Source organism: Eschrichtius robustus, chromosome 13 (genome assembly GCF_028021215.1).
Source record: "Eschrichtius robustus isolate mEscRob2 chromosome 13, mEscRob2.pri, whole genome shotgun sequence".
Taxonomy (NCBI): Eukaryota; Metazoa; Chordata; class Mammalia; order Artiodactyla; family Eschrichtiidae; genus Eschrichtius; species Eschrichtius robustus.
In genome coordinates, this window is record NC_090836.1 from 57,315,344 (window position 1) to 57,336,088 (window position 20,745).

The following is a 20,745-nucleotide window of genomic DNA, read 5'->3' on the forward strand; positions in this document are numbered from 1 at the left end:
AAGACCCAACGCAGCCAAAAATAAATAAATTTAAAAAAAGTTCTTAAAAAAAAAAGAAAAGTTTGTGTTAAATTTTTAAAAAATGAGTTTGCCTTGGAAATTCTACATTTTTCCTATATTTGTGCAAAAATATTGTGGACTCAGTTTTGCTGCATTTGGACAGCTGCAAAAGAAGTATGATGTGTTTAAGTTGTGAGTAGAATGTTTTTAAAAAATAATTATTTGTTCCAGATAATAACTTTCTAGAGAAGCCAAACCTTTGAAACCCTTGAAACAAACAGAACTGAAACACCTGATCAATTTTTATTTCAAAATGTCTACAAAGTTATAATTCTCCATTATACAAATAATTTTTCAAAATTCAGACATTATTCAAATGTAAGCCAAAGTCCTTATACAAACAGAATACACACAAAGATCAAAAATATACATATTCTCTCAGCAAACTTTGTTACATAAATAAGAAAAGTATATACAAAAGCTGGTATTTTCAATCTAAGGAACAATTATTTTAACACTGTAACCATATACAGAAGGTACTAAAATAAAAATAAACACCACAGCAAAAGTTAAAGGAACAACAAATTCATTTTATGACATCTACAACTGTAAACATACATAAAGCCAATCTTGGGGGGAATGTATACTTCACACTTATATCTTAATTTTTACTTCACTTTATTCATTTTTAAGAATATTCTCTGGATAGGTGAAATTCACAATTCTACCAGCTACCCCTGACACCTAATACAAGTTAGAACATGTGAAGAACTATATACTCTATGTCTTTGTACTTTGGGACAGATGCAAAACGAATTCTTCAAAAGTTAAATTTTTATGAACCTGTGTTAAAAATTTTCCAAGTAAATTGAATTGGCTATTGAAAAATCAAACAATTCTTTTTAGGTAGGAAATGTTAGAAAAAAATCCAAACACTTGCAGTCTTAACATAGTAAAGCAATAAAGAAAAATTATGCCAGTGGTTCCCCTAGATAAAAGCAACTTAACTAGGTGTATGTCTAATTATGTTTTGCCCCAGAAATTCTCCTTCCTTCTCTGAGCTCGTGCCAGAGTTTGAAAAGCCCGGAGACTAGAAGCCGCAGAGCGAGCAGAAATCTCAGATAATCTGTCCTCATCTGCAACGAAAGAATTATATTCAGTGCAAAAAATATGTCTTATAAAAATACTGTGTTTCAAAACATTAACAGCAAATTAAAAGCATCAAGATTTGTAATGTCAATACTGACTCTGTCAGAAACCAGTAATCTTTTAAAATATAAGATATCAACATTTTTAGGATAGTTCACAGTAATTTTCCAAGTTTATCATATTTAGAAATCAAACATTTTAATGTTAAACGAGCATCTGTTTCCTTCCTGAAATCCCACTATGTCATTACCTAAACACTTGGCCTGTGATTTCAGTATTACTCGGAAACAGTTCATCATCATATTGTCTTGTCCTACTTTAAAAAGCACAGCTGTTTGAGCAGAAGAACTTTAATGTTTTAAAAATGAAATGCCATACCTTAACATGGTACTCACATCACATTTCTAAAATAATTTCACTTAATGTAGAAATAATGTCTGACTTTAATACGCTACCCTTCATTATTAGTGAAATTCCACAATCTGAGCAAACAAATCTCTTATCAAGTTATTTGTAAACACTGTTCTTCCATTAAAAAGAAAACAGAACTGGATTCAAAGTGTCCAGATATTGGCATTTCAAAACATAGCAACTTGATTTCCAGCTCACTGAATTCTGAAAAATGTCTCAAACTTGCTAAGAGAAAACCTTTAATGTGTGTGAAGCTATAATACATAAAGTATTAATTCAAATTTACTTTCAAATTCAAAATTTAAAGATTTAGTAATTTCATACTTCTTAGGGTGAATTTAAAATAGTAATTTCAATTGTTCAACATTGAGAATTCAAAATTCCTCCTGCCACTATTAGAAGCAAATGAATTTGTCAAAACGAAAGAAAAAAATTCATTTTCCCAAATTATATATATTTTAAGAATGTACAGACATATGAAAAAAATGATGGATATAATGCTAGGCCAAATTCCTGAGCCACCAGCTACCCAGGGTGTAAAACAGACTACTGACCTTAGGTGTGATGCTAGGCACAATCTCTTGCCAACTGTTTGCCTTAAAAAATATTCTTCAAGGCTTATTTCCCAGTTTACTCGTTTATAAAATGGGGATAATTTCACCTTCTTCACAGGGTTTCAAGGTTCTAATGAAATGACATCTGTGGAAGTACTTTGTAAACTATAAAGTGCTAACCAAATGTAAAATCATACTATTATGAACTACTATATAATATAACATTATACTTTTATCTTGTGTTCTTTGACTATTAAAATACCTTCATCATTAAAGGCTTCTTGCTGAGGTAACTGGAAATTGTTCATCCTTGATTTTCCCACTTAAAAAAAAAAAAGCCAGAAGAAATTATCCTTCAAAGCCACCCAACAGTGTATCTTATTTATAGTCAACTCTAAGTGAAGGTAGGCTGTCAGAAAATTTATTAATTTTATAACTTTAATAGAAATTACTGCCAAAGGGCCATTCATTAATTCATAATGTACTTAGCAAATATGTAAACAAACAATGGATAATCTCCTAGGATTCTTTTCAATGATAATACTGATCTATTCTAACTTTAAAGAAATACAGTAAGCTTCTCTTTAAAGATGGCAGTTGGACTACACACATCTACAAAGTGATATAAACCCACAGGACAACGAAAATGGGAAACAAGAAAACAGCAACAAAATTTTGGAAAGTGGAAAGCAAATGGAAGGGCAGTGAGTATGTGGTCATCATAGCCAAGTGAGCTGAATCCTAAGGCAGCAGAGGAGGGAAACCAAGAAGCAACCAATTTGCTCCCCTGATGGCTGGGGTTTTGGGAGTTCTGAGTACCACTGAGAGTTGGAGCGAAGGTAAAACTGAATCAGGAATCTAGTTGAAAGTCTTTCTACAGAAGTCTGCCAGATCCTTCTTCAAATTTGTACAGCAGGGTAACTCTCCCAAAAGAGGAATGGAGGTCTCATTGCTAGAGAAGGTTTATCAGAGCTACTTTGACTGAAGGATACCGGATTCAACTGGGGGCAAGGAAACCATATTCAAAGTAGGGGTATTATATGTATCATTTATCTCCTCAAACAGATAAAACATGCCATCCATGAAATAAGAACTGGATGCTGTATAAAAGGAGTATGTAGTGTTTAAAAAAATCTTAGAAATTAAAAATATAGCAAAATATCATTTAAAAACTCAAGTAGAAGATAAAAATTAGTGACCCTTTCAAATTAAAACAAAAAGACAGAGATGGAAAATAGGAGAGGTAACATAAGAAAATATCATGTTCAACATGTCCAACATCTGAAAAATAGTAGTGCTGGAAGGAAGAAATAGAAAGTGGAGGGGAAGAAATTACTGACTAAATAACTTAAGAAAATTTCCCAGAACTGAGGAACATGACTTTTCAGATTGAAAAGGTCTAGTGAGTACTAGCAAAATGAGTGAAAAGGGACCCACTATAAAATTTCAGAGCACTGGGTATAAAGAGAAGATGCCAAGAGCTGCCAGGAAAAAAAAGAAAGCCACATACAAAAGATCAAAAATAAAAAGAGCTTCAGACTTCTCAGTAATAATAGTGGACGTTAGAAAACAGCAGAGCAACACCTAATAAAACCAAAGGAAAATATTTTATGACCTTGAATTCTACATCCAGGCAACATTTGGTAATGTATGAAGACATCTTTGGTTGTCACGCCTGGGGAAGAGGTGCTATGGCATCTAGTGGGTTGCCTGTACATTTATGGGAAAGAACACGAAAGACACCTCACACTTAGACCAAAGTGAACCTGGGTACAGCACAACTGAGTGTTCCGGAGATGAGATTTTTTTCTATTTAAAGAAATCTATTACATTAACTAAAAAACTAAATAACACAATTTTTTAATATAAAGTATATACTCAGAGCCTTTGTATCTATCAGAATAACACTTTCATTTTAATAGACAAAAAACTAAAATCCAAGTAATTACCATTATGCTGAAATTCTGGATCTCTCAGGGAGCCCTGAATTCGACGAGAAGGATGCCAGTAGGATGGGGCACAGGGTGGAGATGGAGACTGCCCAGGTGTGTTAGTTGGATTTTCTGGAATTTTTGATACTGGAAGAGTTGTCTCAGCAAATCTGGGGACATTGGGTTCAGAATCTTCCCTCAAAGGCAAGGGATCAACTGTTTTTAGGCCAGCAGCTGGAGAAGTCAGGAGGGATATAGCACGACTTTCTTTCTAAATGACAAAAACAAAACAAAACACATATATGCATGTGTACATATATAAACAAAACAAACATTTAAACACACAAAAGTATATAACCATAAAAGCAGTAGGAAAAAATATGGGGAAAATTTATGTAACCTCCATGTGGGGAAGGCTTTATAAGCCTAACAACCGATATAGATAAAGATATTTAGCTAAATAAAAACAAAAAATATGTAAATATTAAAAAAATAAAAGAAAAATGACAAACTTGGGGAAAATATACAACTTACTGGACTGACAATGAATTATTATCACTGTTACATAAATATTTCTTTAAAAGTAGTAAGATAAACCTAATTTAAAGGTAGAAAAAGGATACATATCAGCAATACATATACATACAAATTACAAATAGCAAACATTCCACACCTCACAGATAATCAAATAATTTCAAAATAAAAGCACTGACGTAGTAATTTTTCACTTACCAAATTACAAAGATAAATTAAAACAAACAAACAAACTATAATACCCTGAGCTGACAAGGATGTAGAAAAACTGGCACTCTTATCCAGTGTTACTGGTAGGACAACCTTCCAGGGGAGCTGGCAAAATATAGCAAAAACCTTAATACTGTGGCTCTTTGGCCACACAATTAATAATTAGGGGTATTTACACAAAAATAGGTAACAACAATATGAACAAAAATGCAGGTAAAGAATGGATTTCTTTAGAGCATTTTTTCAAAATAAAGTAAAACTAAGAAATAACAACAATAGGCATCTAGTTTTAAAAAATACATTTCAACAAAAGCATCTAGTTAAAAAATAACTATAGTATAACTACAGATCGTACATCATGTCACAATTAAAAATCAGATTATAAATTAATGGTATGGAAGTATGTTCACAATACATTGCTAGGTGAGAAGAATATATTATGAAAACTTATCTACAGTATAATAAACAAATAACACTATATATCTAAACTTAAATTCAACAACGGATGTTTCTGAACAGTAGGTAAGAATTACCTTCTTTTTTGGTTTGGTCAGTATTTTCCATTTTTCCACAATGATAATATATCATGAATGGAAAAGTCCCTGTATAATTTTACCTTTTAGGAGAATGTAAACAAGTAAAATCAAATATAGCTCCAAACTTTCCTGATCATTCCTTGTAATTGTTGCCTTTAGTTATTAACTTTTGAGTTTATCAATGTAATGTTCAAAACATTGCTTTCCGACCTTAGGCATCATTTTCTGCAATTAGAGGGCTTATTGCTTCAAAGGGGAGATAGCCTGGGGTCTCATCCAAAAAACCAAATATTTTAAAATCAAGATCTAAGGTAAAATCACAAATTTTCCACTTGCTTCCCTTTTTAATTACAAAGATCTCTTATGAAAATTGTTCTTTTGGTTTTTCCTTTTTGTACACATATATGCAGAATTTGGAATTTCTGTCAAATTGGTTTCATTATTGTTAAAACCTGAATTAAATCTGTAGAATATTTGTAATACATGGGGTTCCCAGGTTTAATTTAACTGACTTCATGATCTGTTCTTGAACCTAAAAGCCTCCTTATTAGCCTCACTGCTTCTACTCTCCCCCAGTATAGCCCATTCCACACTGAGTAGCCAGAGTGATTTTAGTTATCAAGTGTATCAGAGATCTATATTTGCTTTACTGCTTAAAATTCTCCAAGAGCTTCCCAGTGCCATTAGAATAACATCCCACTCCTTATCCAGCTCCCTTGCCCACTCCCTTTCCACCCTCATTCCCCACCCTCTCCTCTGCTTTCTCCAGGCTCCAGTCACACAGGCCTTTTCACTCTCGATGGAACGCTCACTGTTGTTCACCTGCACTTGCTGTTCCTTCTACCTGGAAAACAATCTCTGGCCCAGATCTCTGCATGGGCACCTCCCTCATCAGCCAGGTCTTGCTAAAATGTCACCTCCTCAGAGGTGCCTGAACTGATGACCCAAACTAAAGCAGTCTCACCCACCTCTTGGAGGTCATTTGCAGTTTTATTTAATTGATAGCACTTACTACTATCTGAAATTCTTCTTAAAAAAATCATTTGTCTACTTCTCCCAATGAAAATGTAAGTTCCACGATCGCAGGAATTTTATCTTGATTACCAATGAATCCACAGATCCCAGAACAGTGTTTGGTACATAGTAAGAGCACAGTAAATTCTGAACTGAGTGAATGAAAATGAAACTCCTGATATTCCCCTCCAAAGATGGCTTTCATGCAGAGTTCTCTTACTCAGTGCATGGCACTCTCCAGCAATCCTGCTGGGCAAGTCAGAAACCTAGAAGTCATTATCCAAGCCAGCTCCAGACCTTGACATTGTTCCCCTTACACAATTCTTCAGTTTCACTCACGTCTATGCCCACCCTCTTTAGTCCAAGCTATCACAGCTCCTATCTGGACTACTGCAATGGGCTCTCAAAGGTATCCACAGTCCACTCTTGCCTTCCACGGCAGCTAGAGAGACCTTGCAAAACATAAATCAATCACAACACTCCCATATTTAAAATATTTCAGTCATTTTCCATTTTACTTGAGGTGAAAGAAATTCTCAATATTGCTGTCTCCCTGCCACACACTGTACTGGTCTTTGTTTCTTAAAACTCTATGTCCATGGGACTTCCCTGGCGGTCCAGTGGTTAAGACTTCACCTTCCAATGTGGGGGGTGCAGGTTCGATCCCTGGTCAGGGAGCTAAGATCCCACATGCCTCGTGGCCAAAAAAACAAAATATAAAACAGAAGCAATATTGTAACAAACTCAATAAAGACTTTAAAAAAAAAATGGTCCATATCAAAAAAAAATTAAAAACAAAAAAACTCTATGCCCTTTCTCTCCATGGGACTATGGCATATGCTATGCTTCTCCTCCCCTCCCTTTTTACCTGGTTAACTCTTCTTCTTCCTCTATATCTCAACTCAATTATGACTTCTTCAAAGAAGCATCCTTGACTTTCAAGAAGCTTCCTGATCTCCATGACTAGGTCAATTCCTTTCAGAACAGCACTATATACTTCTTTGAAACTATTATTAGTTTTAATTTTACTTTTTTGGGGGTGTGATTCTCACAAGACTGTTCAACAAACAGGTTCAACAAAATCATGTACCATGTCTATTTTTGCTCATTATCACAACCACAGCATCTAGCATGTAAGTAAATGGATACGAAACATCTGCTGAATGAATGAAGTGAGCTAACGTACACTCGGGTTTTTAATATCATTTTTAAAATGTATAGATGGTACTTGACTATCAAACTAATATCATGAGAATTCTACTCTCAAGTCTTGTGAGACAGTGTTGTTTAGGGGTTAAAAATGTGGGCTCTGAGAACAGACTGCCTGGGGACAAATCCTACTCCACCATTATGAAGACTGAACAAATTAACACATGTAAAGTACTTAGCACAGAGCCTAGAACATAGTAAGTGCTCAGTAAATGCTAGCTATTATGATCATCCCCACAGAAGTTTCCCAAATTGCTGCTGCCCCACAACACTCCCACAATTCAAGGTATGTCATTAAAAGTTAACAATGAAAATATTTCTGGATAATATAATATAGTCTTCCTAATTCCTATGGTAAAAAAAAGAGATACAGAATGATATTAACCAACGGCAACTGAATGACAGGGATAATTCATTGCAAACTGAATGACTTACAGATTTAACGTTATTATAATAGTAGCTTCTGTAAGAAAACAAAGGAAAAAAATGACTGTGTACAGTGAGTTTAATGACTCTTCTGCCTACCAGCAACCAAGGGGTAGACAATGGAAAATAACCAAATCTAGCTCCTGGTACAGCTACTGCTATGATCCAAATGACCATCACCTCTTGCCTGGATATTGTAATTGACTAACCAGTTTCAAGCCCTTGCTCTTGCACCCCTACTGTCTATTCCCAATACAGTTGCCAGAGTGACCTTGGAAAAACCCAAGTCAAATCATATCACTCCTCTGCCCCTCTAAAGGCTTTCCATTTCATTCAGAATAAAATTCAAAGTCTTTGCTATGACCTATAAGGCCCTACACAATTTAGTTCCTCATTATGCCTCTGCCCTCATTGCCCATCCTATTCTCCCTTTCTTGCTCTCAGCTCCACTCCTGCCTGTTCCTCAAAGAATCAGGTACCTTCTCACCTGGAGGACTTTGCACTTGCTATTCTTTTTGCCTGGAATGCCTTCCTAGATATGCATATGGGTCAGTCCTTCACCTGCTTCAGATTCTGCTCAAATGTTACCCTCTCAGTGAGAACTTCCCTGGTCACTTCCCACTCACTTCCCCTGCTTTATTTTTCTCCTTAGTTCTTATCACTATCTAAAATACTATGTATTTTACCTAGTTATCCTGTTTATTGTCTCTCTCCTCCACTAGAATGTAAGTTCAGTGAGGGCCAGGATTTTTACCTGCTCCTTTCACTGCTACATCTCTAGTGTTAAATCAGCACCTGGAACATAGCTGGAACAAAACTGCCACAGAAGATGCTCAATCAATAGTATTGTTTTTCTTCTCTCTCTTCCTGTTGTCACTACTGACAAAAATTGAAAGTATAGCAGAAATACAGTGCCACTACCCAAAAAAACAATTCAATGCCTTTGCCTTCTGAAAGTAAGTTAAGAGCATCATCTCCATATATGATAGGCAGAATTTTCTAAAATCTGAACTTCTCATTCACTTATTGCATGTGACTAAAATAATCACTTCCTGAAGAGATGTTTTTCTCCAAAATATAAATATTTACCTTCCTAAAATCATTCTTCAAAGTTTCTAAGCCATTCTGAGAGGACATTCTTTTTCTCTGTTCTGCAACTGAAGGCTTCACTTTAGATGGAGACACTAAAACAGCACCACCTGGAAAAATGCAAAAGATGCTATATTTTGATTAAACTAAATTATCATGTAGAGAAAGCAGGTGAAATAAGAACTGCACAGTGTTTGCCTGTTACCAACAGCTGGAGTGGTAAGATCGTGATGAGTCCTCTGGATTCCACCAAGTTCTCTTAGCTTTGGAGTAGGAAGCCTGCCTCCTTTTCCTGAGGACACAGAAGACGATTCCGACCTACAAATTAAAACAATTATGAAGCATGTCCTCCAGAAAATATAATAAAAAAATACTTTGCCATCATTATGCAATTAAACTATAAACCTATAAGAGAAGGGCATTTTGTTTCTGAAAAAAATAAACAAATCTACACACAGTTAAGAGTAACTGAATATTGGAAGAGAGGTGAGATCACTGCAAGTCAGCAACACACCAGAGAATTCTTCCATTAAATCAGAACCTAAGTTCCATATTAGCTGCAAAACTCATGAATGAATGATAAGGGCGTTGGACTATGGACAAAAAAATACCATAACCAATGGTAGAGAACCACTCCCCAAAGCAATCTGCATATAAATCAATAGAAATTAGCTATTTGCAGAAATCACTTATTTTATTTAAAAAAAAATTTTTTTTAACATCTTTATTGGAGTATAATTGCTTTACAATGGTGTGTTAGTTTCTGCTTTATAACAAAGTGAATCAGCTATACATATACATATATCCCCATCTCTCTTCCCTCTTGAGTCTCCCTCCCACCCTCCCTATCCCACCCCTCTAGGTGGACACAAAGCAACGAGCTGATCTCCCTGTGCTATGCAGCTGCTTCCCACTAGCTATCTATTTTACATTTGGTAGGAAATCACTTATTTTAATATTACAAAACATCTTTTCTTTCTTTTTGGTAGTATAACCATCTAATAGTAAAGAATATCAGTTATTTTCTTTAAGTCATAAAGTCATACTTCCAGAGATATCTAGCAAATCATAGTTAGCAGGATATAAATGAAAATAACCCTAACTACTTCCTCCCCAAGTAGCTCAATGTTCAAGTGTTCAATTACCAAGTAATGGTGACTCAAATACCTGAGTGAATCAAATTATATAAACCATAAAGAAATGCCTATTTCATGACATTAAAGTAAAATCTGCTCTTTATTAGTCATAAAACCAAAAGTGTAAACCACTATAATTAATTAGTGACAAAACGAAATACATATTAACTGTGAACAATAATGCATCTATATACTGATTAATTTAAAACGCTCACCCTTCTTTTATCTTGTCTGCTTTAGATTTTTCCTGTACTTCCAACTTCTCTAGTTCTCCCACATTAACCTGCTTGTCCCTTTCCTCCTCTTCCTCCTCCTCTCTTGGCTGTTTCTGTGTGTCTTCAGTGGTGTTCTCTGCATCCCAAGCCAGACGCCTTCTAACAGGTATGGGAGCATCTGACACACCCAATTTCTCTGTGGTAGTTTTCTGGGGCTGTTCTTCCAAGATAGGTCTTTTTTCTTCTAGTTTTGTAGAAGGACATTTCTGCAAAGTCTTATGGCTTGTAGGATCTCTGCATAACAAAAATAAGTTTTATTTTAAATTGAGTAGTTTGAGGTTTCTAATTGATACTTATTTTAATAAGTCCATCATTGCCTTCCATGGTTCACAACTCTGTTTCCCACTGATATTGCCTTGCCCAGATACTGAAGAAAAAAATCGAATTAAGAGTTCATTTTACAATAGAAGTTAAAGTTACAATCTATTAAAATATTCCAAAATAAATTATATTTATCTCCTTTTACTCCTCCCATCACACATACATGCCTGCACCACTGCTGATAAAACTCACATGTATCTCTCGAGTGGCCTCTGCATACATAAACTAGGACCCCCTCACATGGCCTAACTTGTTCAGTTACTCAGTTAGGGTTTGTGCACAAACTCATGTGTACTTATGGATCAAATAAGCTGATTCAAATTTTATATTTTAGATATATTAATCTTTTCAAGTCATTGTTAAAGAACAGATTCTGTGATGAACTTTTAAAATCAGATGTCACATAATTAGAATTTAGAGTTAATTTGGTATGTATGGCTATACTAATACACTATAAAAACCAAAAACTATTTTATTTGCTACAAATCGATGTGCTATTCCTCTTAGAAACAGTTTAATTGTGTTCACTTTAAAACCCAAAATAGCAGAGAATTCTTCCGTAGAATCAGGGTGGAAGTTCCATATTAACCACAAAAATCCATTAATGAATGATAATGGAAATGTACTAATAGATAATATTCTCTAAGTTTTTATTATTGTTACCTTTTTCTTTTTGTTTTACTTTTTAAAGTTTTTTACGTCTACTGTATAGTCATCTCTAGTCTACTCTTAATTGCTAAGAAGGAATATTATAAACTCCAATCTTCCAGATTTAAATTATGTATTATTTCTACCCAAGTGTGTAAAGCAAGTATGTATAGCTTTACTTTTCATAGAGAATAAACTAAAAATAATGAAATGTAATAAGTGGCTAGTATATTTCCATTTGACTAGACAACTTTTGAGTCTTCATATCATTTTCCTATGTAATTCCATGATCTACATAATCTATAACATACTTTTCCACCATCCACAAATAACATCTCACCCAGCAAGATCTAGCGCTCTAATGTTGGTACTAATGGTTCCTTCTGAGCTCGTGGTCGAGGAGACATCCCAACAGTGGTTGTTTTCAGACAGAATCTGATTCAGATGGTCCCGAGAAAAATGAGTTCCCTGAACTCGTTTCCTATAAAACTCAGCCTTCTCTCGGAGTTCTTTAACCTATGCAGGAGAGTTGAGACATCATGTATCACTGTAAATGCTCCTTTGCAAATATCACCAGGTAGCATATCCAAGACATTGTACAAATACAGCCAGAGACCAAGGAGAAAGAAAGGCAAAAGTAGCCACATACATTCATCAGACTATGTGCATTTTTAAGCAGAAATTAAAACAGTCAAGCTGATGCACAATGCAGTTATTTTACTTCAGGCCAGCAGGCAGGGAGAAATTTGCAGCAGCTAAGAAAAATATTGACACCTACTTCTTACTTCAACTGAAATTACACAAGTACTCTATGCATTATTACAGATTTAAAAACTCAAAAGCAACCAACCTCCGCATACCACATGGCATTTAGAGAACCCTAGGGGAGGAATACAGAAACATACTTAATGACAGGTTAATGCCATAATTGAATATTAATGGGAATCACTGAAATACCTTATTATTTTTCCTTCTAGATATATACCAAACTTGTCAATCAATTTTTTTTTTAGTATTTTCAGTAACCAAGACACTTTAACATTGCCTTGAAAATCAACCACATTCTTGCATGGGTGGAATGCTGTCTGCAACAAGGTAACCTAATTACTATTTCCCCACCTCTGGAAGAGTACTGACATGCCAGAAACCCCTAGCCCCAGTCTTTACTTCTAGGCTTATATACACCTGCTGCTACTACTACAGAAGCTCCACTGAGAGAGTCATGAGGCTTTCCCCTCCAAATTCCTCAACATTCCCTTGTAATCAGCAAAACCAGTATTAAATACATAATTTAAAAGGATATCCCACAAAATAATAACTGTAATATATTCGACAAAGCAACAGGATACCAAAAAAAGTTCTGATGAACTATTAATATAAGGTGACTTGAATTCCCTAATATGCAAATAACATATTTTCACATGAAAAGGAGTCTTTTATACTCATTGAAACCCTTTCATTTTATACATCATGCTGCCACCTTCTGGCTTCCCTGAATACAATTCCACAATGTAAAAAAATTAAGTTGCAGCTTAAAATAGTTTTGAATAATCTGCTTAAAATAATTTATTCTCAAAAAACTGTATAATTTTTTCCTATCATAAATACAAATATTAGCCTTAAAAGGATACCTGGATACTGTCTGCTAAAATCGCTTTTCTCATATTATGTAACAACCTAAATGGGAAAAGAATAGATACGTGTGTATGTATAACTGAATCACTTTGCTGTACACCTGAAATTATCACAACATTGTTAATCAACTATACTCCAATATAAAATAAAAAGTTAAAAAAATAAAATAAAAGCCAAAAAAAAAAAACAAACTGCTTTTCTCTCACTTAAAGGCAAAAAAGCAAATAATGAAAATTGGCATTGCAAAAGCAACTGGAGAAACATATCCTCAGCTCCTTAAGGAAATACTACTGATGCAGAGGGATGCAAGTGCTACATCTCTAGGGAATCAGACAAAGCAAAGGACAGCGCCTGCCAGGGCAAAAGAAAACACATAATCCCAACAGAGTCCTACTGCTCTAATGAACCAAACCTGAAACATTCCTAAAAGATAATTCAAAATATTGTTTTCTTCACTGTTAAAAAAATTAAGTCATGTTCATTTATCATTTTTTTCAACTCTTATACTTTAAAGAAAATTACTAATAACGGTTTTTGCATTTAATAGGTATTGAGTCTGTTGAACTCTTAACCAGTGTATTCTGAATGCATGGGAACCTTGTAATAAAGTGCCTTGATATAATCCAGATTTTATTTCTAATAAGTACCCCCATGCTTCAAATGTGTCATGGTCACTCCATCACCTACATGATAAAATCTTCATGCCTTAGGATCACTTCCTCCCCCCTGGGTTCTCAAAGCCCTTGGTGCATATCCCCACTAGTACTTATTTCATTCTTCTGGAATTACTGCTTGTGCCATTCTTCCCCATTAACCTATGAACTCCTTGAGGTGAGGGAGAATGTAGCCTTTCAACATTGATTCCACAACCTGTCCTGAGTATGGACTAAGCGCTAGGCCTAACCTAGACGGCTGGTAGCAAAGATAAGCAAGAAAGTTCCTGCACTCAATGTGCTCGCAATCTGGTAGAGCAGGCCGACCTCCTCCTATATGATAAATCACTATCATAATATTGGTAAGATCTATGCCATAATGAACAAATGAGATATAAACTGAAGGAGTGGTTTCAAAAGGGGGTCCTACCAGTCCTGCACTGTGTGTAGGGTGGAGTGGGAAGGAGCTGCAGAGAAGGCTGCATTCTATCCATGTGGGAGGACCTCACTGATTGATGAATGAGAGGATGGACGAACATCCCCTCCATGTACACAGTGACCCAGTTTTATCTGACATCAATTTTTTTTAAAGAAGGGAGGGGAGATACAGAAATTCTGTAAAACTTTATTCATTTCTGTTGTTACTGACATTCAAAACTCAATGTTTTAAATTGACTTTATTAGCAATCTTTGTTAATAATCTTAGTACTAATGTTATATTTTACAAATACATGATTTTAAACTTCTGTAATCCTAAACTAAGATGAAAAAATAGGACGCTGATATTTCCAAAGTAAGGTGTTCTACTAGAAAGAGAAAAAAAATCAATGGTGTGAACTCAGTATTAAAAACAATCCCTACAGCCAAAAAAAGGAGCCACTAAAAAGGATACGAATAAACCATGCCTAACTCAGTTAAAGCCACACACACACCCCTTTTCAGGTCAAGTAACACCATCAGGTTACATAATATTAAATGCTATAAGTAGAACGTTTTCCTTTCTGGATTTCTTTTCCCAAATTAGGAATTCAACTGAATTGTTTAAAATTTATATGTGAAAAATTCAAACTCAGAAAACTGGGGAATAAAATATTCCTTTTTCTCAAAATCATCCCCTGAAAATGAAGAGTCATCTTATACCTAAAAGTCCTTACAATGTCTGTCAAATTACAGAATGTCTCAATGTGGCACTTCATCTTGAAACAAAGTCCTATTTCTGGAAGACACATTAGAAAAAAATTATCTCAACCATTGCAGTTGGGAGGATTAGAAGACTACCAAACAATCAGGAAAAAAAGACATTTAACACAGATCCAGTAGTTATTCTGAGGATTGGACTTAACAGTTGCAGTTGCTGATTATTATTAAAAAACAGCCTTCAAGCGAGCATTTTAAAGAGGAATAGAGCCACTGGTTATAGTATAGAGATAACAAATATACAACCACTGGACAAATAAAACCAACTACCCTAATGTTATCCCTAATGTTATGTGAATAGGAACTTGGGACACAGGATAAAATATCTAGTGACTAGACTATAAATAGATTAAAAAAGTACAATATCTCAAAGAAGAAAGAGGGAAATGAAGATGATACGTGGACTAGAAAACTGTAACATGATTCAAAGTGCGTTAATATTCTAATGATAAAAAAGTCGCTGATGTCCAAATGCATTTGACGAGTGTGAATAATATTCCATGAAATGTTAGGAGTAGGAAAATGAGGGAGTACCTTATATGTAGGTACCTCAAAATCAGCCACATACAGTATCTTCCAGGGAAAAAAATGTAAGATATAAGAAAATATGGCCCATATTAAATGTCTATGACCTGATCGACTAAAACTATTATCACTATCAGTGATCGCTAACCTCATAACTAAAAATTCTTATTCTTTTCTAACTCCAATTTGTTTTTTTGAATGATTTTGACCATGAAGTTAAGGCAAACTATTCTACTAATTTAAACATTTTCAACCACCAATAGCAATTAATAAAACAAACCTTCAGAAAAGTCACATTACCAAGATATTATAATAGGAAATCTTAAAGACCGATCTTAAATTAACAACAAAAACAAAAATGTTCTCTTCCACAAGGGCAGGATAAGGACTGTCACATTATCACGACTCCAGACATAACAGTCCTCTGATAAGGACTGTCACATTATCACGACTCCAGACATAACAGTCCTCTGATAAGGACTGTCACATTATCACGACTCCAGACATAACAGTCCTCTGAGTCCATTAAATGTTTAGATCTGAGGCCTAAATACCAACACATCTTAGTTCAAAGAAGTTTCAGACTAAGGGATAATCTTTCCAAAACAAGGAGCTTCTCATGAACCCAACCTAGTGAAGTACCCGAACACGACAGGGCAGTGGCTGACACCTAGCAACTGGCCACACACGCCCTCTATGGCCACACTCTGTTCCTGCCTTTGCCTGGGGTTTTCCCTCATTCCCCATCAGACTCCTCAGGCACAGAGATCCTCACCGAGGTCTGGCATGGTCAGAAACTGCTCAAGAATTCAAAACTGACTCAATTCCTTTCTTCTGTCATGGCTGCTTTCAATGCTCTCATTTTTAACTTGATTTCACCAGGGTGAGTATAGAAATTTTGCCCCCAGTAATATTTGGTTGGCCAAAAAGTTCGTTCGGGTTTTCTGTACCATCGTACGGAAAAACCTGAACGAACTTTTTGGCCAACCCAATATCATCACCAGGACATAGGTCTGGGAGCTGCCAGAGCCAAGAGCCAGAAGCTCAAAGTGCCAGAGCTCAAAGTGCCAGAGGCTCATTACACATAACTGTTAGCCATGGTTCAAAGTACAGAGCTAAATAAGATTCATTCCCCATCCAAATTATCCCTCTCTTTATAATGTCTAATCCAAAATGTTCTCATTTAGCTTATTCACACAAAAAGGGGAGCAAACCATCAAGATGTAGTTTAAAAGATGCTAACTACACAATAACCAAAAAAGCTCCACCATTTATCCTTTGGCTATAAGAAGCTAGTACTAAACTAGCACTCACCAATTCTAGAATTACCCTTTTCTTCCAACCTTTCTTTAGGATCCTCAGAATTTCTCCCATATGTCAGGGTATCCCAACACTAGAACTCAAACCTCTATCAGCACAAGCCACTCCTTCCTTGTGCTTGCAGACTGCACTATTAGTACATGCTAACAGGGCACGTCAGTCAGATAAACTAATCTTGAAAAATTAATCAATCTTGAATTGAGAGAGTAGGGGTCTGAAGGTTATAAAATAATCAAATCTATAATGCTACAATTCTATAAACTGACTTCATTAACATAAATATTTGATTTTAAAAACATTTTTAACTTTAAAGACCTTATAATAATACTAATCTCTAAGCTAGTATTTAAAAAAAAAGTAAACACACTGATAAACTATATCCTCATACATACAATTTAAGTCCCTGATACTTTTAGTGCTATTACCGCATCATACATTTTCATATTGTCGTCTCTATTACTAGGTGAAACTATTGTGAAATTAAACTGATATAGTGCCAAAGAACATGTGGGCTTCTTGAGCTTATATACTCACCTGATTTGGTATGTTTTCCTTCACACGTGTCCAAGTCCCAGCTTTATATAAATACTGGGCTGGGCTCAGAAATTTTGCTCTATATTCAGAATTCACCTTCCTAACAGAAATGAAATGAGAGTAAATATTTCACCATGTTGATCATCTAAATACCATGATATTTTTCTTACAAAATACATACCCAAGCCTTTGATGTCTCCAAGGAGTAAGTTTCTTTTTAGGCGGGTTTGAGTCTTTTGATTCCATCTCTGCTTCTAATTTTAAAGGATCATCTGTTTTATTATACTAAAATGAAAATAATTTAAACTTTTTATGCTCAATTTATGTTATACATTAAAGTGAAAACAAAGATGTTATAAAGTATAACCGGATACTGAATTACAATTCTGTTTTTAAAAGTAAGATTTAACTACTAAAGATAACATAGAAATCATAAAAAATCAACAAGCAAGTTTTGAAACTAGTGTATCTGGTTAGTTTCTTGAAGTATATAGCTCAGGATATGGTTTCATTTTCTAACAATAAAAATTTTAGATACTTGGCTAGGAGAAAATTTTAATTAACAAACATCTAAATAAATAAACTTTATGTTAACGACCTATTGAACACTGGTCTTACATTTTCCCTTGATATTCTAAGTTTACATTGAATTGTTACTCATTGGGACCTTCCATTTAATTACTGTTAAGTTAGCACACAGCTTTACTGAATAACTTAACAATTCTTTTTTTTTCAAGAACATCATAGGCCCAAAAAGTATATACATTATTAAACATATACATCATATATAATATATATGTATGACATATATATACATATATAATTTTTATATATGTATATTTATATATATATATAAATCATTTTACTTTTAGTCATATAATTTTTATTCTTAGAACCCATAACTTTTCAGGTATGACATTCCAGGAGATCAAAAAATAGGACTTACCCCTGATTTACCTATAATTTACAATAATTTTAACCTGATGCTGTAACTGAAACAGCTGTAATTTCACACAGAGAAGTAGGTGTTTGTATATACCAAGGTAAATCGTGTGAATTATACCTGCTATAATTTGGCATACTAAAGCTATGGTTTAAAATACATGTGTGTATGTGTGTTTCTATCTGATTTCCACTATTTAATTTAAAGTATGTGTTTCTATCACCACTGTAACCCCTGGAGCTCACATTACTATAAGGACAATCATTTGATATTAGACATAGCAGACTTACCTGCTGTATTGCTAAGCATTCGCTGCACTGTATTATACTTAATTATTTAGATCTGTCTCCCCACTGACCCAAGAACTGCTTAGGGCTTAGTGTAGTTATCATTGTATTCTCAGTACCTACCTGGTGCCTGGTTTCTACCAGGTGCTAGATGAACATTTGACATTTAGTGAATAAATAAACAAATTAGTGAACTGGCTAAAAACAAAATCTCAAATGGTGATAAGTAAAAAGAAATTGTAAAGTTCCAAATGGTGGTAAGTAAAAGAAAATGTGGAGAGTTTCAAATCATGAGGATTTTATTTTGTTTAAAGAACTGACAAATACCTTCTTTTCAGGAGATATTGTTTCAAAATTTCCGTTCTCCTTCAAATGATTTCTTCGTTTTGGTTCTTTCACTGGAGATAAACCCTTAAAATTTCTTTTGTATTCAGTTTCATGGATGACTGAGTTACCTTTGAATTGTGGAACAAATTTGCTTTTATTGTGGAAAACCTTAAAAAAAAATTACTTTAGTTTAGTTTTTTGTTAAATATATAGAACTTCTTCAATTGCTTAAAAAATTTCACGTATAAAGTTGAATCATAGGATACAAAAAAGGGAAAATTATATACGATTGTAATTTCATTTCACATGTCTAATTAACATCCATTGCAACAAAAGCAAAAATAGACAAATGGGATTGCATCAAACTAAAAAACTTCTGTACAGAAAACAATCAACAGAGTGAAGAGACAACATATTGAGTGGGAGAAAATATCTGCATTCATCTCATAAGGGGTCAATATTTAAAATATTTAAGGAACTCAACTCAATAGCAAGAAAACAACCCAATTAAAAAATGGGCAAAGAGGCATAAAAACAGACATATAGATCAATGGAACAGAATAAGGAGTCCAGAAATAAGCTCACGTGTATATGGTCAATTAACTTATGACAAAGGAGCCAAGAACATACAATGGCGAAAGGGTCTCCTCAATAAATGGTGTTGAGAAAATTGGACAGCTACACACAAAAGAATGAAAATGGACCACTGTCTTGTGCCATACATAAAAATTAACTCAAAATGGATTAAAGACTTGAACGTAAGCCCTGAAACCATAAAACTTCTAGAAGAAAACATAGGCTAAGCTCCTTGACATGGGTCTTGATGATGGTTTTTTGGATTTGATACCAAAAACAAAGGCAACCAAAGCAAAAATAAACAAGTGGGACTACATCAAACCAAGACACAATATTTGCAAATCATATATTTGATAAAGAGTTAATATTCAAAATAATAAAGAACTCATAAAACTCAATAGAAAAAAAAAAGCAATCTGATAAAAAATGGGCAAAGGAACTTTTTTCCAAAGAAGACATACAAACAGCCAACGGGTACATGAACAGGTGCTCAACATCACTAATCGTCAAGGAATAAATCAACATCAGTGAGATTTCACCTCACATGTTAGAATGGCTATTATCAAAAATACAAATGGTAACAAGTGTTGGCAAGGATGCAGAGAAAAGGGAACCCCCTGTCCACTGTTGGTGGGAATGTAAATTGATATGGCCATTATGGAAAGCAGTATAGAGGGTCCTCAAAAAATTTAAAATAGATCCAGCAACCCCACTTCTAGGTATATATCCAAGGGAAATGAAATCAGTATCTCAAAAGATATCTACACTCCCATGTTCATTATAGCATTATTCATAGTAGCCAAGATATGGAATCAGTCTAAGTGTCCATGGACAGATGAATGGATAAAGAAAATGTATTATTATTCAGCCTTAAAAAAAAAAATCCTCTCACCTACAACAACATGGATGAACCTGGAGAACATATGCTAAGTGAAATGAGCCAGGCACAGAAAGACAAATACTGCATTATATGATCCCACTTATATGTGGAATCTAAAGGAACTCATAGAAGCAGCGAATAGAATGGTGGTTGCCAGGGACCAGGGGGTGGGAGAAATGGGGAGATGTTGGTCAAAGGGTACAAAGTTTCAATTATGCAGGATAAATAAGTTATGGAGATCTGAAGTACAGCATGAATATAGTTAACAATACTGTATTATGTACTTAAAATTTGCTAAAAGGATAGATCTTAAGTGTTCTCACCACACACACAAAAAAATGGTAACTATGTGAGGTGATAGATGTGTTAATTAGCTTGATTGTGGTAATCATTTCAGAATGAATACATACGTCAAAACTTCACAT

General features: G+C 34.6%; 1 protein-coding gene across 2 annotated transcripts in view; it reads right to left on the reverse strand.

The window, feature by feature from the left end:
- Positions 1 to 545: 545 nt before the first annotated feature.
- Positions 546 to 20,745, reverse strand: part of MDM1 (Mdm1 nuclear protein) — a 28,572-nt gene continuing 8,372 nt past the window's right edge. The window contains exons 5-15 of one of the 2 annotated variants that reach the window (XM_068560489.1): positions 18,865 to 19,032; positions 17,489 to 17,592; positions 17,308 to 17,407; positions 12,294 to 12,323; positions 11,784 to 11,959; positions 10,415 to 10,708; positions 9,269 to 9,381; positions 9,064 to 9,173; positions 4,064 to 4,316; positions 2,377 to 2,436; positions 546 to 1,136 (exon numbers count right to left, since the gene is read on the reverse strand). In XM_068560489.1, the coding sequence (XP_068416590.1) occupies positions 1,024 to 1,136; positions 2,377 to 2,436; positions 4,064 to 4,316; positions 9,064 to 9,173; positions 9,269 to 9,381; positions 10,415 to 10,708; positions 11,784 to 11,959; positions 12,294 to 12,323; positions 17,308 to 17,407; positions 17,489 to 17,592; positions 18,865 to 19,032 (1,521 nt within the window). In that variant the 3' untranslated portion in view covers positions 546 to 1,023. The remainder of the gene's footprint in view (positions 1,137 to 2,376; positions 2,437 to 4,063; positions 4,317 to 9,063; positions 9,174 to 9,268; positions 9,382 to 10,414; positions 10,709 to 11,783; positions 11,960 to 12,293; positions 12,324 to 17,307; positions 17,408 to 17,488; positions 17,593 to 18,864; positions 19,033 to 20,745) is intronic. The other variant, XM_068560490.1, reaches the window with a different exon arrangement.